Here is a 17,806-nt window from a genome sequence, read left to right as displayed (position 1 = left end):
AATTTAAGGGGGTCTGAATACTTTCCGTACCCACTGTATAGCATTTGTGCTCATAGACACTCAAAAAATGCAATTGTATAATATATGCATTTTACCTAATTACTTTATGTTAAAAAAAGGAAAGGAGGAAAGTGTTAAGTCTTTTTGTATGGTATCAGGTGATTACTGCCATCTTTAAAGGGGTCCTATTATGTTTTTTCACTTTTTCAACTTTAGTTAATTTTAATGTTAATGTTTAATGTTGCTGTTTGAGCATAAAAAAAATATACAAAGTTCAAAGTCCACTTCAAAAGGAGATATTTTATTTAACAGAAATCACTTTTCAAAAACTACAACGAACGACTCGTTTGGACTACAACGCATATTTTCTGGGATTTGTGATATCACAAATGTCGACGAATGGGATGAGACCTGGATGAGCTGCACTAGAGAAGGCCACGAGTGTTATTATCACTATGTCAGAGACACGCTAGCTTTCCCAAGGCAGTCGAACTTAGAGTGGTTACAATCACCAGGTTTAAATCACGCTCAAATTGATTTGATTTTGACGCAATATTTAGTTTTAACTAAATTTAAAGTCTGAATTTGTTGGCCGACTATCTCTGTCATTCCATTAGCAAGCCCTTATCCAGCTCTTTATTCATTACAGAAATCATTCTTTTCGCAGGGAGGTTTCCACATTGTGCTTCCAATCCTAGATGTGTGCAACATTTTATTTAGCGTCTGCCGTATGACAGCATCCGGTTCGGGCCAGCTGGAAATGCTGGGCCCCTGTCTAGATGTTGGAATGTTTTGTGGCAGTGGTTCTGTCTCCCCTGTTGGAGCGGGCCAACCTGTAATCTGTCTGAGGTTTTGTGCTGGAGAGTCAAGGCTGCATAACACCTAAATAGCACGTTAACCTCAGAATTCTTCCCATGCTGTGGTGTACTGACGAATGCGGGAGGAAAACATCGGTGAACCCTCTGCGACTTCGGTAGGGTTCAACATACTCTGCAAGGCCCTGTTATGACCATGTGGAAAACGCATTACAAAGTAAACCCTGAATGTAGATGAGTCATTTATACCTTGAAACAGCTTTTCGAGAAATACTTTCTTGTGGTTTTTCACTGCTCTACACAAAGGACTGCATTGTATTATGTTGTTGTCTTAAATCAGACACCGTGATTTGCACTGGGATAAATTTGATTTGTTGTATAATTTAAGTCAACATCAGATGTTACATTAATTTTCAGCTCGATAAAATAAAGTGAGTTGTTTACTGCTGGGACAAATGCTTATTTTTTTGTTCTAAAAGGGTCGGTTTTCTCCTTTCTGTTGCAGGTCCTTGCTCTCATTTCTTTCATCTTCATTGAGACCATAATGATGTGCTCGCCCTGTGCCGGCGTCTACCTCTTTGAGTTTGTCAGCTGCAGTGCCTTCGTTGTCACAGGTGTCTTGCTCCTCATCTTCAGCCTGAACCTGCACACCAAAGTGCTCCATATCAACTGGAGTCTAACAGTATGTATAGTTCTTATCAAGATCCACACAACCTTACAAAATCCTTTACAACGTTAGACTTTTAAATGTATAGTTTGCCCCAAATTTTTTTTTGCAATTTATTCACCCTCATTTAATTTCAAACTTGTATGACTAATTTTAATTTAATTTAATTTAACTTAACTTAACTTAACTTAACTTAATTTATAGTGCTTATTTAATTGTGTTTTCTGTCAGTTTCTGATGTGTATTTATCTGAGCATTGAGAGGAAGTGTTTGCCTTGAAGATATTTTTGCTGTGTAACTACTTTTCCTTCAATCCATTTTTAATGGCATAATATTTTAAGAGGCACTTGTGATGATAGATTACCGAGGCAGAAGTTACTTGTGACGATTAGCTGTTTACATAAATGGAAGAAGTTTTTTGTTGCCAAGACATGCCAATAACTCTGGCTTTTTAGAAAGCAAGCCGCTCTCTTGCGTCCAGTGCTGCTGAGGAGGAGGCCATGAACACGGGTTCATATTGCTCAGAATGAAGCTTGTGTGCTCATAGCTCTCATTAAACCCGCTTCTAGCAAACATGAATGGCTGCTCTTGGGAGATGAATTTACTGATTCACTGAAAGATTAATAAGGCATGGTTCCTTTTGTCTCCCTGCCTATACACACACACACACTCACTCACACACACACAAAGCTCAGCATAATTGGACCTCAGTGCTGTGGATCTATTACAGAGCTTATGATGGAAAAAGCTGTAGAGTTTTATTTCCAGAGCTGTGCACGAACCAAGAAAAGTAACAGCAACTCACATCCAACCATAACTATTGCGTTGCATTATGATATACTGAAGAATATGTGCTTAACCTCACATAGACAACAAGGAAGTGCCTCTGGCACTAAAAGTTTGAATTTCAGTGTTTTACTACACCCAAATGTAGACAGAGAAAATTGGACCCCTTTTTACAAACTGGTGTAAAAAAAGTCATATATTTATGCATTTAACCTCAATAAATTATATATAAAGAAAGCTTAGAGCATCACATTTTGATTTAGGACAAGGCCTTTACTCTAATTGCTTTTTTGTGTTGGCTTTTTGCCACTTTTATAGAAGTGCTTTTTAAAAATTGCTTTTTAAAAAGTGTTTCTCCTCTTCTCTAGTTGCTTCCTAATCTAACTAACTCATGTCATATATTTATGCATTTAACCTCAATAAATCATATATAAAGAAAGCTTAGAGCATCACATTTTGATTTAGGACAAGGCCTTTACTCTAAGTGCTTTTTTGTGTTGGCTTTTTGCCACTTTTATAGAAGTGCTTTTTAAAAATTGCTTTTTAAAAAGTGTTTCTCCTCTTCTCTAGTTGCTTCCTAATCTAACTAACTCATAGACAGATTGCTTTTGTTCCTCCTTTGTAAGTCACTTTGGATAATTTCATTTAATTTATTAAGGATAGAATTTCATTTTTTTTTCAGTGGATAAATGACAGGAAATGGTGGGGTAAGAAAATAAAACGAGATCAGGAAATGATGAGAGCTGAATTCAAACTTAAATACCTCACATGAGCATCAAAGCTCAACTTGCTAGATCACATAAACCACATTTTGGCTGATGGGAGAGATGTTAAACAGGGTGAGAGTGTATGCTTTTGTGTATTTTGAATACTGACGGATTGGGGTTTTCTTGGTATTGCTATGGCTCATTGGAAGATCTATGATCTTTAGGATCATTTCAGCTGTGGTGGGGCTGAGGTTTTGGACTGAGCATCATCTCCTGCCAGTTGGACCCCATGGGCGCAGGCCTCTCATTTGTTCTGGAATGGATGCACTGGGAGGGGGGCTCTCCTCCCCTCTTTCGTGTTTGTATCTCCAGCTTGCGTAACTTCACCACTGCTGTGCTTCAGGAACTTTCACATAACGCAGTGCTAAAAGTAAACTGTACTTTTTGGTCTTGTAATTGTGGCCTCTGTCTCAGAAGAGGGTTTTTTCCTTTTGAGAGAAAATCCTCCCAAACCCAGCGGCAATTCAACTTCTTTCTATAAAGAGCAGAAATGTGGATGGTAGAACTTTTAGGTCTTAAAATCAGATGTTTGTGCTAAATCCGTTATCTTCTAATGTTGATTTAGTTTAAATAGCGGCAGATCGGAGCGTATACACATACAACTAGCTGGTAGTTTCTTGTGGCAGTTGGTTTTGTGGTGGACGATTGCACAGCACCCCCTATTCCCTTGATTGCTTTGATGGTGTGATCCAGTGCCAGGCTCAAAGGGGGCTGGCATAGTGACTGACATTATTGAAAGTGATAGGTCAGTAGAATGAGCGCATTCAGCTCGTGGTGGTACGGTGGCACCATTGTACCCATTAACAAACCATCTCCAACCACACACACATACATATACAGAAAAGCATGGCCAGTGTTCATTGAGCACAACGAAAAATAGGCAGGGCATTTTAATAGAAAGTGAGGAAAGATTTGACTGTGAGGTGACGGGATAATGATTGATGAATTTGCATTGTGTGCTTTAATGGAATGGCCACTCTGAGACTTGAGAAGCTTTGCAGTGAACCGATGATTATGTGTCATTACTGGACACGAGCATGAGGCCAATTGTGAGATGGATAAAGATGCATTAAAGATGTGTAATTTGGAAATCTAACTGATAAAGACTAAATTACTATTATTGAACTATGTAAATGTACTTTCCTTTTTAATTTTTTCTCATATTCTAATATTATCAGAATGATTTCCCATCTAGTACCACCTTTTATAGTGATGGGCCTGTTGGAGGATAAAGGTTAATAATGTATCATGCTGTTTGTCCACACACACACACAGCATCCGAGAGCACCAGCACACCAGCGGAAGGTCCAGGAAAAGCTTTTAGCAGCTTCATTTAAAGCTAAAGTCTCGCCACTGAGGCGGATAAAGAGATATGACTGAACGTTCAGGATTCTGGTTATTTTACTCAGTAAATCTGGAATGAAATTATTATTATAATTTTTTTTACATTTCCAAGATCTATGGGCCTCCTGTTGCTTAAAGCAGTGTCGTAACGCAGCATTCACGCACCACTGAGAATATTTGGCACAGGCTGTATACTGTTAAGACCCCACCTAACTCATGCATGTATACATTTTTTGCATTGATTATCTGCTTAAATATGTTTCTTGTGCATATAGTTTTATTTTTTTACAATTTAAAAAAATATTTTTTTCTTTTTCTTTCTTTCTTTCTTTTTCTTTCTTTCTTTCTTTCTTTCTTTCTTTCTTTCTTTCTTTCTTTCTTTCTTTCTTTCTTTCTTTCTTTCTTTCTTTCTTTCTTTCTTTCTTTCTTTCTTTCTTTCTTTCTTTCTTTCTTTCTTTCTTTCTTTCTTTCTTTCTTTCAATATATTAAAAAATCTAACTAATTCCTGTCATGGCAAAAGTTACTTCATGTGATCTTTCATATGATCCTTCATAAATCAAAAAAATCAAACAACATATCTTACTATTATAGATGTTGAAAATTATGGAAGCCCATTTCCGCCACTGAATAAAAAAAAAACTTTTTTTATTTCTCAGAATTGCGAGATATAAACTTGCAATTGCGAGTTATAAAGTCAGAATTTTGCGAGATATAAACTCGCAATTGCGAGAAAAAAAGTTTGATTTGTGAGATAAAAAGTTGCAATTACCTTTTTTATTTTTTATTCAGTGGCGGAAATGGGCTTCCATAGAAAACTAAATATTTTTGTGGAAACCTTGATTAATTTTTTCAGGATTCTAGCATTTATTTGATATTCTTTTGTGTCATTATAAATATCTATTATTATATGTGACCCTGGACCACAAAACCAATCTTAAGTCGCTGGGGTATATTTGTAGCAATAGCCAAAAATACATTGTATGGGTCAGAATTATCCATTTTTATTTTATGCCAAAATCATTAGGATATTAAGTAAAGATCATGTTCCAACCATAAATACATAAAAACAGAATTTTTGATTAGTAATATGAATTGCTAAGAACTTAATTTGGACAACTTTAAAAGCAATTTTCTCAATATTTAGATTTTTTTCTGCTCCCTCAGATTCCAGATTTTCAAACAGTTCTTTCTCGGCCAAATGTTGTCCTATCTTAACAAACCATACATCAACGAAAAGCTTATTTATTCAGATGATGTATAAATTTATTCAGATAAATGTATTATTATTTATTCAGATGATGTATAAATTTATTCAGATAAATGTATTATTATTTATTCAGATGATGTATAAATCTCAATTTTAAAAAAAATTGACCCTTATGACTGGTTTTGTGGTCCAGGGTAACATATTATAAATGCAAATCAATTTAATTCATCCTTGCTTACAATGTTCCAGTAATATTATAAAACAGGTCCATTTCAAGTACAGAGATCATCAGTCCTTTGTTAACAACGTGGAGGGCCGCAGTGACTGTTAAATACATCAGAGATCTGAACCCAGTGTGAACACTACATTTCCCAGTTTTAGACCCCTCCTGAGATCAGTTTGCTTTCTCTACATGCAGCCTGCCAAAACACACACACACACACACACTACTGAAAGTACATTTTAAGAAAACTCATGACTGCTTTTGTTTGTGTTCAGTTTCATATTAGGTTACCTGCATTAAATGCTTAATCATTGAATGTAAACTTCCATCAAGCTAGTAATGTATATTTATAACTAAATAATTCTGTGGACGTTTGTTCCACCTCAGGCATATGCTTTGCGTTCTTACGCTTAGAATATTTTAAGCGTGTCAGCAGTTTTTAGCATTAAGTGTGTTTCAGTTTGGTTTGGCTTGCATTTGATCCATCTGTTGAAGTATGTGTGAAGGCAAAGGCTGGTTTGGCATGTGCTTGAATGATTGAGACCGTATCCTGGTTTTGGCATATAGTTAGTGTTCTATATTGCGTGTGAAATGGGCATGGGTTCGCTTGAGTGAGTGTGGATAAGAGAGAGCGAGAGAGAGTATCATGTGAGACAGTGTGTGCAATCACTCACATCATGCATTTTGTCACATGGGTGGCCATGCCTAAGTCACGCTGGAGTGCTTATTGGCTGCACACAGACGAACCACCCAGCTTTATCCCTTCTCCTCCTCTCAGAGAGTGTATTTATGGAGGTTTTAAGGATAAAGAAAGAGAAAATGAGACTTTAATGTTCTATATTGTAAGGAATCTGGATGTTACCTTATTTTCAAATAATAAAATAAAAATAAAATAATCTGTAATATATGTTTGTTATTTGTGTGTGTGTGTGTGTGTGTGTGTGTGCGCGTGCATGTTTATGACACAAATTTGTATAATGACATGGTTATGACATAGGTATTACAACGAGATGCACAAAGTTTTCTGTGAGTGGTAGGTTTAGGTGTAGGGTGGGTGTGGTGCGATAGAAAATACAATTTGTACAGTATAAAAACCAACGTGTGTGTGTGTGTGTGTGTGTGTGTAATCTTTTTCAAAGATTTTCATGATGCATCTTAAGTGTACTTTTACACAACAACACCAATGTACTAAAAACTGAAAAGTTTACCTTTTGTGTTCATGAAAACTTATATATGCAGACAACGGCATTGTCAAAATGATCCCTGTTCATAAATATTTGTGAAAAAGACTAAAATATTATCTTAAGAAATGTTCAATACACCACAAAGGGGGGGGCCTAATGGTTAGAGAGTCAGACTTTTACCCCGATAGTTGCGGGTTTGAGTCTCGGTACTGGCAGGGATTGTAGGTGGGGGAGTGTAACTGTTGACATTATATTGTTTATATTATGTATATGTTGTTTACTTTTATCTGAGACCATTTTTGTTATGAAGAAACTAAGTTGCATTTATTATTTGTGACCAGTGCTCTCTTCCACCCTCAATACCAGGACTGAGGTGAGACCCTTGAGCAAGGCACCGAACCTCTAACTGCTCCCAAAAATGCTGCAAAAAATGCCTACCCACTGCTCCGGTGTGTGTTCACGGTGTGTGTGTTCACTACTCACTGCTGTGTGTGTGCACTTGGATGGGTGAAATACAGAGCAATAATTTTGAGTATGGGACAGACACCATACTCGGCCACATGTCACATCCTTTTCCTTTTTTAAACCAAATATTTAATTTTCCAAGGCACAACAGTTCAAAATGTCTTTCAAACTGGCCCTGTGTCAGCAGGACATCTTCAATAGTTGAACTGTGGTCTGTGATTAGATCAATTCCTCATCCAGCAGATGTGTGTCATACTGCATGTCCTGTACAGCTGCCTAGAGCTGAGAGGAGCAGACAGTCTGTGTTTACTTGGAGACATCAAAGCCAGCGGGTCGTGCTGCGTCGGCCTGTGATGTGAAATTCGAGGTGCCAGCCACTGAGGTTGTGCTTTGAAGGGCTTGTTACATTTCACCCCCCACAGAGTCATGGCTTAGACAAAACCCACGTCCATTCCAGACTCAGGAGGAGTGAACAGAGAAGGATTTGGCCTCATTTCAGAAACCTCCAACTGGTTCTTCTTATCCTCACTCTCTCCTGAGAGCTTGGACTCTGATTTGTTACAGTATTAAAACTGTAAACTGTGACGTTACTGTTACAAAGTGCTGGGTGTATTAATAGAGGGAAAACTGATAGTAGGAATCAAAAATAGGAAAGAGACGTTCTTTTGAACTTTTTCTATTCATAAAATAATGCTAAAAACAGTATCATGGTCTCCACAAAAAATATTAAGCGGTACTAATGTTTTCAACAGTGGTAATAAGAAATGTTGCTTGAGGCACAAATCAAAATGATTTCTGAAGGATTTCATGAATGTTGCCCTGCAGGCACAGGATGTAACGTCAGGTTGACGTTGGACATGATGTTACACAGACGTTGCATTTTGGTTGAGAATGAAAATCGTGTTGACGTCAGTATTTGACGCCAATTTGACATCAACTTGGCATTGGATTTTTGTTACACAACCTAAAAACAACAAATATCAACATCAGCTGACGTCGGTATTGGACATTGATATTAGACATTGAATTGACATTGAGTTTTGGTCACCTGGCATCGCAACCGAAATTTAACCAAATATAAACGTCTTACGACGGTGTGCGCCTGCTGGGTTGTAAGTAAATAGTGCATTTGCTTGCCCCCTGCCTGTCACCCTACATCACTGCAGTCAGCATAGCCACACCTCGCTGCCAGCTAGCTACTTGTTTGATCATTAAAGGTTTACTTATAGTTTGATCAACTCTTTAACTTGTGAAGGTGTAAACGTGTCTGTTGATATCACTTCCCTTATGGAAATGTTATTATTTAATGAGCTAACCTCTGTGAGCACATACACACAGATAATGGTTGCCCCTCCTTCTCTGTTTGTAGACATAATTTGTTATTTGAAGGAGATTCGTCTCTCTTCTCCTGGAACAAAACATGACAATGAAAGTATATGCGTTGCTTGTGTGTGTTATTGCGTGTGGCGAGATGTGTAAATTTACAAATTTCAACACTAGTCCCACATTTAAATGTGCTTGTCAAAAAATATACAAACCCATGTGCCTTGTATGTTTAACAGATCAGAGGTCATTTTGAAAACATAATGTATACACTGTGCAAAAGTTTTTTTTGTTAGTTTTTTTTCAGCAGCCATTACTCCAGTCTTCAGTGTCACATGATCCTTCAGAAATCATTCTAATGTGCTGATTTGGTGCTCAAATACTTGAACTTATCAAGCTTGAAAAGAGTTATGCAGCTTAATATTTTTGTGGAAAACATACTTTTTTCAGTATGCTTTAATTCTCTTATTCTCTCTTGCAGGATCTGATCAACACTGCCACCAGCACCTTGTTCTTCTTTCTGGCTTCAGTGGTTTTGGCAGCTCTCAACCATAAAACTGGAGCAGAGATCGCAGCTGTGGTATCTATCCCCTTACTCAGCGCTTTATTTCATGAATTGTGTCGCTGTGCTTGTGGGTGAATTCAAATGTTTAGTCATTTCTCAAGTATTTGAAGTGGGCCCTAGTCTGCCGGGGTTCTGATGCCCTCAAGTGGCTGAAATAGAGTAAGCACATAGTCATTCCTGGAGACAGGAAGACAAAGGGAAGTTCTGAGCAGTCATAGTCATCAACCTAAAGGTTTTACATGTTTTTCTTTAGTTCTTTGATTTTTAATATTGAAAATCGCACTGCTTCCTCTTTTCCTCTTTCTCCATCCCACTTCTCTTTTCACTCAGTTTTGTTTTTCTTTTCCTCTTGTGTTTCTATTCCAAAATTCACAATGTGTGTCAAGTTTTTACTTGAGTTTTATCACTCATTACAAATTCCCACATAATTTAGTTACACATTAACTTCATGTTTGTAAAATATTTTAGCCTATTTGATCATGTTTTAGCTGTCAATAAGACACACTCAGCTCTGTTTAAATCTGTTTCACAGAATAACTGGGAGCCCTTTTCCACCTAAAGTCATAAAAGATCAATAATCGTGAGATAAAGTTTTTAAATTAGAAATCTCAGATACAATGTAGCAGTTGTGAGATTTTAAATCAGTTATCTTTACTTTGAGACCAGAAACAGGCTTTCATAAAATTCCATAATTCCACTGATTTTCCCCTAAAATCAGCGCAGAAAATGCCCAAAAGTCCATTGCCTCCATCTGGGATCGCTCATTATGGTGTGTTATAACTGAAGCCACTATGAACATCTCATATTATGCACATACCTTTCTAGTTAGTTTGTCTGTTTTGGTTGAGGCTGCTGACCTCTTATGACTGTGAAGAGGTTTGTTGTAGATGGCTCAGTGAAGAGAAGTAATTCCCAATATTGATACAGGATCAGGTTCTCTTACTGAGATCCTGACCTTTATGATTTTAGACACTTCAAGAATGACCTGAGATCAGCAAAATATCCACCAACACCTTGGAAGTCAAAGGCTGGGGATTTGGGCTAAGAGTTTTATGATACAGATGTTCTCAGCAGGAAACCACTTTAACACCCGGGGATTTTTCTGAACCACAGGGCACTGCAAAATTCCTTCAGCCCTCACAGCCTGCCAGAGACATGGAGTATTTGCTGTTATCTGCCTCATATTGAAATTTACTAGAAAACAGATCTATATTATTTAGACATATAGTAGATGTAATATGTACGTCACTTAAAGAAATGGTTTATCCAAAAATGAACATTTGCTGAAAAATTACTCGCCTCAGGTCATCCAGGTTAGAAGATTAGAAACTTGCTCATCACCTGCTTATCAATGGATCCTCTGTAGTAAATGAGTGTCGTCAAAATGAGAGTCCAAACAGCTGATAAAAACATAAAAATAATCCACAAGTAATCAACACGACTCCAGTTAATGTCTTCTAAAGTGTAAAGCGGCATGTTTGTAAGAAACAAATCCATTATTAAGGCTTTTGAACTTAAAACCGTTGCTTCTGGCCAAAGTACCTGTCCATTATCCATAATAACGCTTCCTCCAGTGAAAAAGTCCATCCCCTATTGTTCTCCCACATCAAAATCTACTGACATGTTTGTTTAGAACTGCCTTGGACTTTATTTATTCTGTGCATATTTACTTCAGATTCAGATGAGACAACTTTTTCACTGACGAAAGCAATATTATGTGTAGAGGATTCGTATTTTAGCCAAAAGCTACCGTTAAAAACATTTTAATGATGGATTTATTACAAACCGCTTTTCACTTAACAAGGCATTATTTGATGGACTGGAGCCCTGTGGATTATCGTGATGTTTTTATCAGCTGTTAGGACTCTCATTCTGACGGCACCCATTCACTTCAGACGATCCGTTGGTGAGCAAGTGATGTCCAATTTCACCAAATCAGTTCCGATGAAGAAACAAACTCTTCTACATTTAGGATGGCCTGAGGGTGAGTACATTTTGAGCAAATTTTTCCTTTAAACCTTCATAGTTCAAAGATGAAAACTTTCCCCTTCAGTTTTCTTGTGTATAAATAGTTGTTTTGTGTGTGTTTACATCCAGATTTTCGGGTTCCTAGTGATGGGTGTGTACGGTCTGAACACATTTTTGGCAGTACGGAGATGGCGTCTCGGGGACTCGCGAGATGGACCCCTGCAGACCAGCGAGTACATCCGTGCCCGCACAGCCTCACGGGGAGAGGTGGAGTCACGGCCTGAGCTACAGTAAAGCACACAGGCAGACCAATGAAGACTGAGACAAGCAAAGCCTGTCTGCATTCCTGGCACAGTGTGCTCTTTCATATCCTCGTGATGGGAGCCTGACGAGCGGCAGTCAGGAAGAGCGCTTACAAACAAACAATTGCGTGAACAGTCTAAAATGGAACAAACCTCTGGCATCTTCATCAGTCTCAGGCCAGCATCTTTTGACTTTATACTTAAATACTGTATATTTATGTTAATTAAGGGCTTTACCTTATAATGATCTGGATAATTATTGCCTGAAACTCACTCCACTGTGCTCCTAAACTCCCAGCGGGGAAAGGTTTTAATAATGCCTGCAATAAAACCCGCTTCTATTTAGCTCTGCATTCTATTTAGAATGCAACTATGCCTTAAATGTCTTATCGAGGATTAAAAATAACTATACAGAATGGAATAATGGAAATGAATGGTTGCTAAATAGACTGATCTAAGTGATCTTTCTGACTGAAATGTAATGGGAATTTGTAGGAATGTTTGAGCAAAAACAATTTAAAAAAAAAATAATTCTCTGCCATTGTGTTCCTGTATCAAACACATCTAGTAAACTGCCGTTGCATTGGGCTGTTTTTCTGTAGAGATGAAGTGACTAGATGATAGGAGCACCAGTATTTATTTTAATGTTAATTATTTTTTGTAATACCACAGCTTTGGTTGCTACATTGTATCAAATGTGGAATTTCACCTTGTGAATGTGTCCCTGCATTGCAACAGACAGTTACAGCTTTCAGATTGTCTGTGTGGGTGAAGGGAGGTGTGAGTTTATGAAACTTTTTAGTCTAATCTTTAGATGATACAAATGTTTAGTTACTAAATCGTGTGTGCATAGTCTGTTGGTCATTTTTGTTGGTCATTATTTTCTCTACTCCACTGTGTACTCCAAGTTATCTGTATATGTCGATTTAAGCAAGGGTAGAGTTTTTGAAGAAGGTGTATATATTACGTATATGTGTGTGACATTTTACATTTCTGAAGGTTTCCTATTTGTATGAATTCTGACACTAATAGACTGTATTTGAAGGAACAAGTGTACTGCAGTACATATGAATGCATTAGCTAACTGTGTGCTTTAATCATAGAGGCTTTATTAGTCGAAACCCTTGGACACTAATGTTACGACAACATTAGCAGAATAACTGCTTCATTGGGTGTGAAATTCAAACATTTTATTTGCACGCTCTGATGAAAGTGGTAAAATGATCTGTTTTCTGACGTGAAGCTTTGTTGACCTTCTAATGGGTCTTTTTTAAAAGAGTATCATAGAATGACATCGGGGGGGAATTAAATGCATCTTTTAACACAGATTTTAAGGCATAGTGCAATTGTTCATGATTTGTTTTTCACTAGAAAATGCTAATTTGCAATATTCGTTTATATATTCATACTTATGTCTTATTTTAAGTTCTTAAATGAAGTCACTTTTATGTTTTGGAATAAGACCAATGTTGAAATGAAGTCATTTTGAGTATAATGTCTCACATTATAGACATTGATCAACACTGTGTGGGCTTGAAAACGTTAAAAGACAATCACAAGAATGATTTTTGTCTTAATGAAGGACTCTGCATTAATGTGCTGAAGTCACTGAGTATTTGTCCTATTTTGAAAGCAATACTGTGTTGCTTATGCTTTAATAATGTGTAAGAGCTTTCACTGTGCTTTGACCTTGTGCTAAACTTCTTATTGGAAGATTTTAGCATCAAAATGATTCCTGATTTTGACCTTAAAGCTGCAATCCGTAACTTTTTTGTGTTCAAAATTTACAAAATGTATATAATAAGCGAATACACCATGAATCCATTTACCTAACCGTGTTTTTGGCTTTTCCTGAATCACTACGGTACACCTATAATAAGTGTTTATATTCGGACTATTTAGACTGGTTCGGGTAGGTACCGCTGCGGAGTAGCCCAATACCTGCGTGATTCGCCATAGACATAAACAGAGAGAAGTAGCTCCGGCTACTATGTTCTTCCGCAAGACGCACGCAGTTCTGTTTATTAACCGCTAGAGCGCCAAAAGTTACGGACTGCAGCTATAAGGTTTGAACTGTGTTTTCAACTCATAAATCATTGAAGTGTTTCAAAAGAAACTTAAGTTGACATTTTGAGGGAGTCAAATGATTTGACATTTCCCGTATTCAAGAAAGCAATGTTTTATTCCATGTAACAGTGCTATACATTTGTATTTTTGTATTTATAGAGTTGTGCATAGACTTACAAAATGCTAATTGTTTAAAAATAGCTGTGATGGCAATCTTTTCCTCAAATAAATGGATTTGGATGGACTCGATCTGTAAATGGGACAAAGCCTTACTGTGGTACAGGAATCCACTGCATTCACAATCGCTAAGACCTATTTCTCAATACTTGTCACTTTTTCAAAACTCTTCATCCAGTGAACACAGCAGAAGTCTACAGTATGTGGGCTAAACTGTGGATCATTTTCCAGTGCTTTGGCACAAAATACATTCAATGACTACATATTTCCATTTACATGAATTCCTCTCTCACTCAGAAACAACAGCCACCAATATATCTATGTACCTACAGGCCCATTTGCATGTTTACAGCTCTCTTTTGTGTTACCTTTAAGTTTAAAATCACAATTATCGAATAAGACAGACATTTTCTACATTTATACCGTAATACCATATTGAAATATATTCCCAAAAAAATGAAATACTGTCAACACAATTAGTTGTAGCTGAACACATACACAGGTCTTTCAATTTCAATTGTATCTATACAAATGGGTGCAACTAATTGGACATTGTAATATATATTGCAATGACTTCTAAACAGTAGAGATCTGAAATGTTACAAAAGAAAAACCTATAATGATACTCGAATGAGTGTACTACATGTTATGTAGTGTTTTGTTCATTTTAGCACATTTTGGATGTGAAATTAACTGCTGTGTCAAGATGAAAGTTGGCAAGGAGAACTGTGACGAGTACACTGTAAATTCAAACTCACTGAAATACACCACATATCACTTACAAACTCCATCACATTTTGCTCCTAACGTTCCAAATGACTGGCAAAATTGCTTGCTTTATTTGCTAAAAATAAACAATACTAACAAAATTGCACCAAAATTATTTATTGATGTGGCAATCTGACAGTGCATGCTTCCGAAAGAGTCCTTAAAGTATATCCACTCTTCATAGAAACACTAGAAGGTGGTTTACATGTGGTTACATGCAGCATGCCTGAGAATACGATAGTAAACAAGGAGATGCTCCTGTATGCACTGCTGAAGCTCACGTCTATATTACAGGTTCAATAGCAGAAGAGTGGCACTGTAAGAATAGTACATCTCTAAGTGAGCATGATAAGACAAATCCTGCTTTTTTTGCAGTACTTTGGCAAGACATTGGATTTACTTCAGCATTAAAAGACTAACACCAATGTGTAGACCTGTGGAAATAAGACAGGTGACTGGCCAGCCAACCACCTGCTAATTTCATACATGATGTAAACTTATTTTATTGCTACAAAACATTAAACATTAAAACATATTATTATTCCCAATACAGGGCTTCATCACCAAATCATGCATCATTTTTTAAAAGAGAATTTAAGAGAACATATTTTGAGAAAATATTCTCTCAGAATAGTTCTAATTAGTAAACATATACACACAGCTCCCAAATATAGACACATTAAAAACACACTCGTACAATTTGTAAAATCTGAACTGAAAGTGACCACACACACAATCATACTAGAAGTAGACCTAAGCCGTAGGAGGCAGTACATAAACATCATAAATGGTACAATACTGCCCTTTCTTCCAAAAACAGTCATCAAGCTTGACTGATGTGAAGCTATGCTGGAATAATTCACAGCTTTGGGAAAATCAAATGAGAGAGGCTTAGACTGCTTGGACGCATGTATATACAAAGATTACTGAAAACTCTATAGCTTCGATTCTGTGATGTGACATTTGAAATAGACTGCTTAATTCTACTGACAAAAAGCATACCCAAAATTTCAAACAAACAATATAAGGTTATACCAAAGTCTGTTTTGGTTGTCAGGCACTGTAGTGGTCACACACCAGGTTTTTGGACACAGCTTTAGTCAGAGTCAGAGTCTGAGTCATCATCTGTGAGGAAGAAGAATGTGTTATTCTGGAAGAAAGAGCCTCTGAATAACGACAGGAAAGAGAAGAATGAGATGGGGAATTCCCAGTGAAAAGAATCTGCCATGGAAGTTTAATGCATGTGACTATGCATGACAGTTGCTAGAACAGTTTGCTTATAGTGAGAGTTAATTCCTACATTTAAATGATACCAAAGACTATAAAATGGACTTTGATGATACTCCAGGAGTTCTGCCTGGTCACTCACAGTAACTAGAATAAAAGCTACACTGTGGATAACTATTTATGAAGTTATGAAACCACACTTCCTGAAAACCACGTCACCTTTCACTTCCTGTGTCTAGTCTCACTACTAGTTTTGCTGCTTTAGTTTGATGTGGAAAGCTTCATGCATGTATCCTGAGAATGAAACTCCAGCAGAGAGAGAGGAAAAAAAGAAAGAAGGGTACGTTCACATCTCAGTAGTTGCATTACTGTTCAGAAGTTTGGAATTGTAAAATATAACAATTTAAAATAACTGTTTTATATTTTAATATATTTTAAAATATGTATTCCTGTGATGGCAAAGACTGGTCATTCCTCCAGTCTTAAGTGTCACATGATCCTTCAGAAATCCTCACTAATATGCTGATTTGACACTGAAGAAGCTTTTTGTTTTATTACCAATGTTGAAAACAGATGTGAAGCTTAATATTTGTGTGGAAACGGCAATATAACTTTTTTCAGGATTCTTCGATGAATAGAAAGTTCAAAAGAACAGCATTTATTTGAAATAGAAATCTTTTTGTAAAAATATAAATGCCTTTACGCACATTTACTGTCAATTGAATTCATACTTGCTGAATAAAAGTATTAATTTCTTTAAAAAAAAAAGTTAATCAATTAATTCTAACTGACCTCAAACTTTTGAATGGTAGTGTAAATAAGAACCCAGTATTGATACCTTGCGTGTTTGGTGGCTCTTCACTGGAATCACCTCCCTTGAGGAAGTTGGCCAGTTCATTAAAAATGAAATAAAAGTCCAGGGCAAAGAATATTGTGGTAATGAAGCCAAAGACCTACGAAGTGAAAGAGAAAGAAAAACAGAGACACATGAAACCAGTGCAAACATCACACAAGTCACATGTTGTAAAACTATATGATAGTGCCAATAAAAGAGAATTTGACTGAACTGATGTGAGCCTACCCCAGCGGCCTTTGAGGCTCCATCCACATATTTTGACACAGATATTATAGAGATGATGAAAAAGATGATGGAAGCGCTGACACAGCGCAGGAAGTCCTTGATGAAACAACAGGCATGGTGATTAGGACAAAAGGGAAGAACTGTTATTCATGGACACATGTTATTATCTCATGCTCTATGAAGTTCCAGCACAGTAATTTTGTAGGTCAGAAAACTTACCATGAGGGGCCAGTGAAAGCCCTTAAATCTCTCATTGAACTTTGTAGAATAAGCAAACAGCAAGAAGAGGGCAGCCAATAACTCTATTAAGGGAGCTGTGATGAAGGCAGCTGCTGTTGAAGCAGCAAAGCATACAAAACTGATGAACGACATCACCTGAGGGGACAGGATACATAAGGACACATTTTTTGTTAATTATTGTTCTTCATTATTTTGTTCATTGCTGAAAATTAGCAACAAGGTGAGTGCACCAGACCTTTTAAAGATATATTTGCATTTCATGCCAACTTTAAGTTTGACACTGACTTTTTTGGAAACTTGCATTGACAGAGAAGAAACAACTGGCCATTTATTTGTCTAAACTGAAATTATATATATATATATATATATATATACCTCCAAGTGCTGTCTGAAATTTTATTCTAAACTTAGTATTTTTATCAGGCTCCTATGTTTAGTCTCAGTAATTTTACTTTAATGACACTATATAGGTCATTTTCTATGCCATTAAAGTGAAAGAACTGAACATAAATATAGGAGCCTGATAAAAATGGTCATTTTAGCTGAAAATTTCAGATGGCACTTAGAGGCTTTTGCATCTTTTTCATATATTCAATTCCCAGGGAACACACATACTGGTAAAAAATGTAT

General features: G+C 36.8%; 2 protein-coding genes across 5 annotated transcripts in view; one reads left to right on the top strand and one right to left on the bottom strand.

Moving 5' to 3' along the window:
• The window catches only part of cmtm4 (CKLF-like MARVEL transmembrane domain containing 4), a 21,921-nt gene extending 8,693 nt beyond the window's left edge, over positions 1–13,228 (top strand). For 3 of the 4 annotated variants that reach the window (XM_016249646.1, XM_016249647.1, XM_016249645.1), the window contains 3 exons: positions 1,321–1,497; positions 9,263–9,361; positions 11,444–13,228. In XM_016249646.1, coding sequence (XP_016105132.1) covers positions 1,321–1,497; positions 9,263–9,361; positions 11,444–11,608 — 441 coding nt within the window. In that variant the 3' untranslated portion in view covers positions 11,609–13,228. Of the gene's footprint in view, positions 1–1,320; positions 1,498–9,262; positions 9,362–10,650; positions 10,744–11,443 lie in introns of those variants that run through there. The other variant, XM_016249648.1, reaches the window with a different exon arrangement.
• Positions 13,229–14,735: 1,507 nt separating this feature from the next.
• Positions 14,736–17,326, bottom strand: LOC107564547 (CKLF-like MARVEL transmembrane domain-containing protein 3; the record flags this gene model as incomplete). Its single annotated transcript, XM_016249653.1, has 4 exons — positions 14,736–15,753; positions 16,694–16,808; positions 16,937–17,032; positions 17,156–17,326. Coding segments are annotated over 4 exons (411 nt in total), but the record flags the coding sequence as incomplete, so codon positions are not given.
• Between the last annotated feature and the right edge of the window lie 480 nt (positions 17,327–17,806).

This window comes from Sinocyclocheilus grahami, unplaced genomic scaffold (assembly GCF_001515645.1).
Source record: "Sinocyclocheilus grahami isolate Dianchi unplaced genomic scaffold, SAMN03320097.WGS_v1.1 scaffold946.1, whole genome shotgun sequence".
NCBI lineage: Eukaryota > Metazoa > Chordata > Actinopteri > Cypriniformes > Cyprinidae > Sinocyclocheilus > Sinocyclocheilus grahami.
This window is presented reverse-complemented; position numbering and strand designations above follow the sequence as displayed.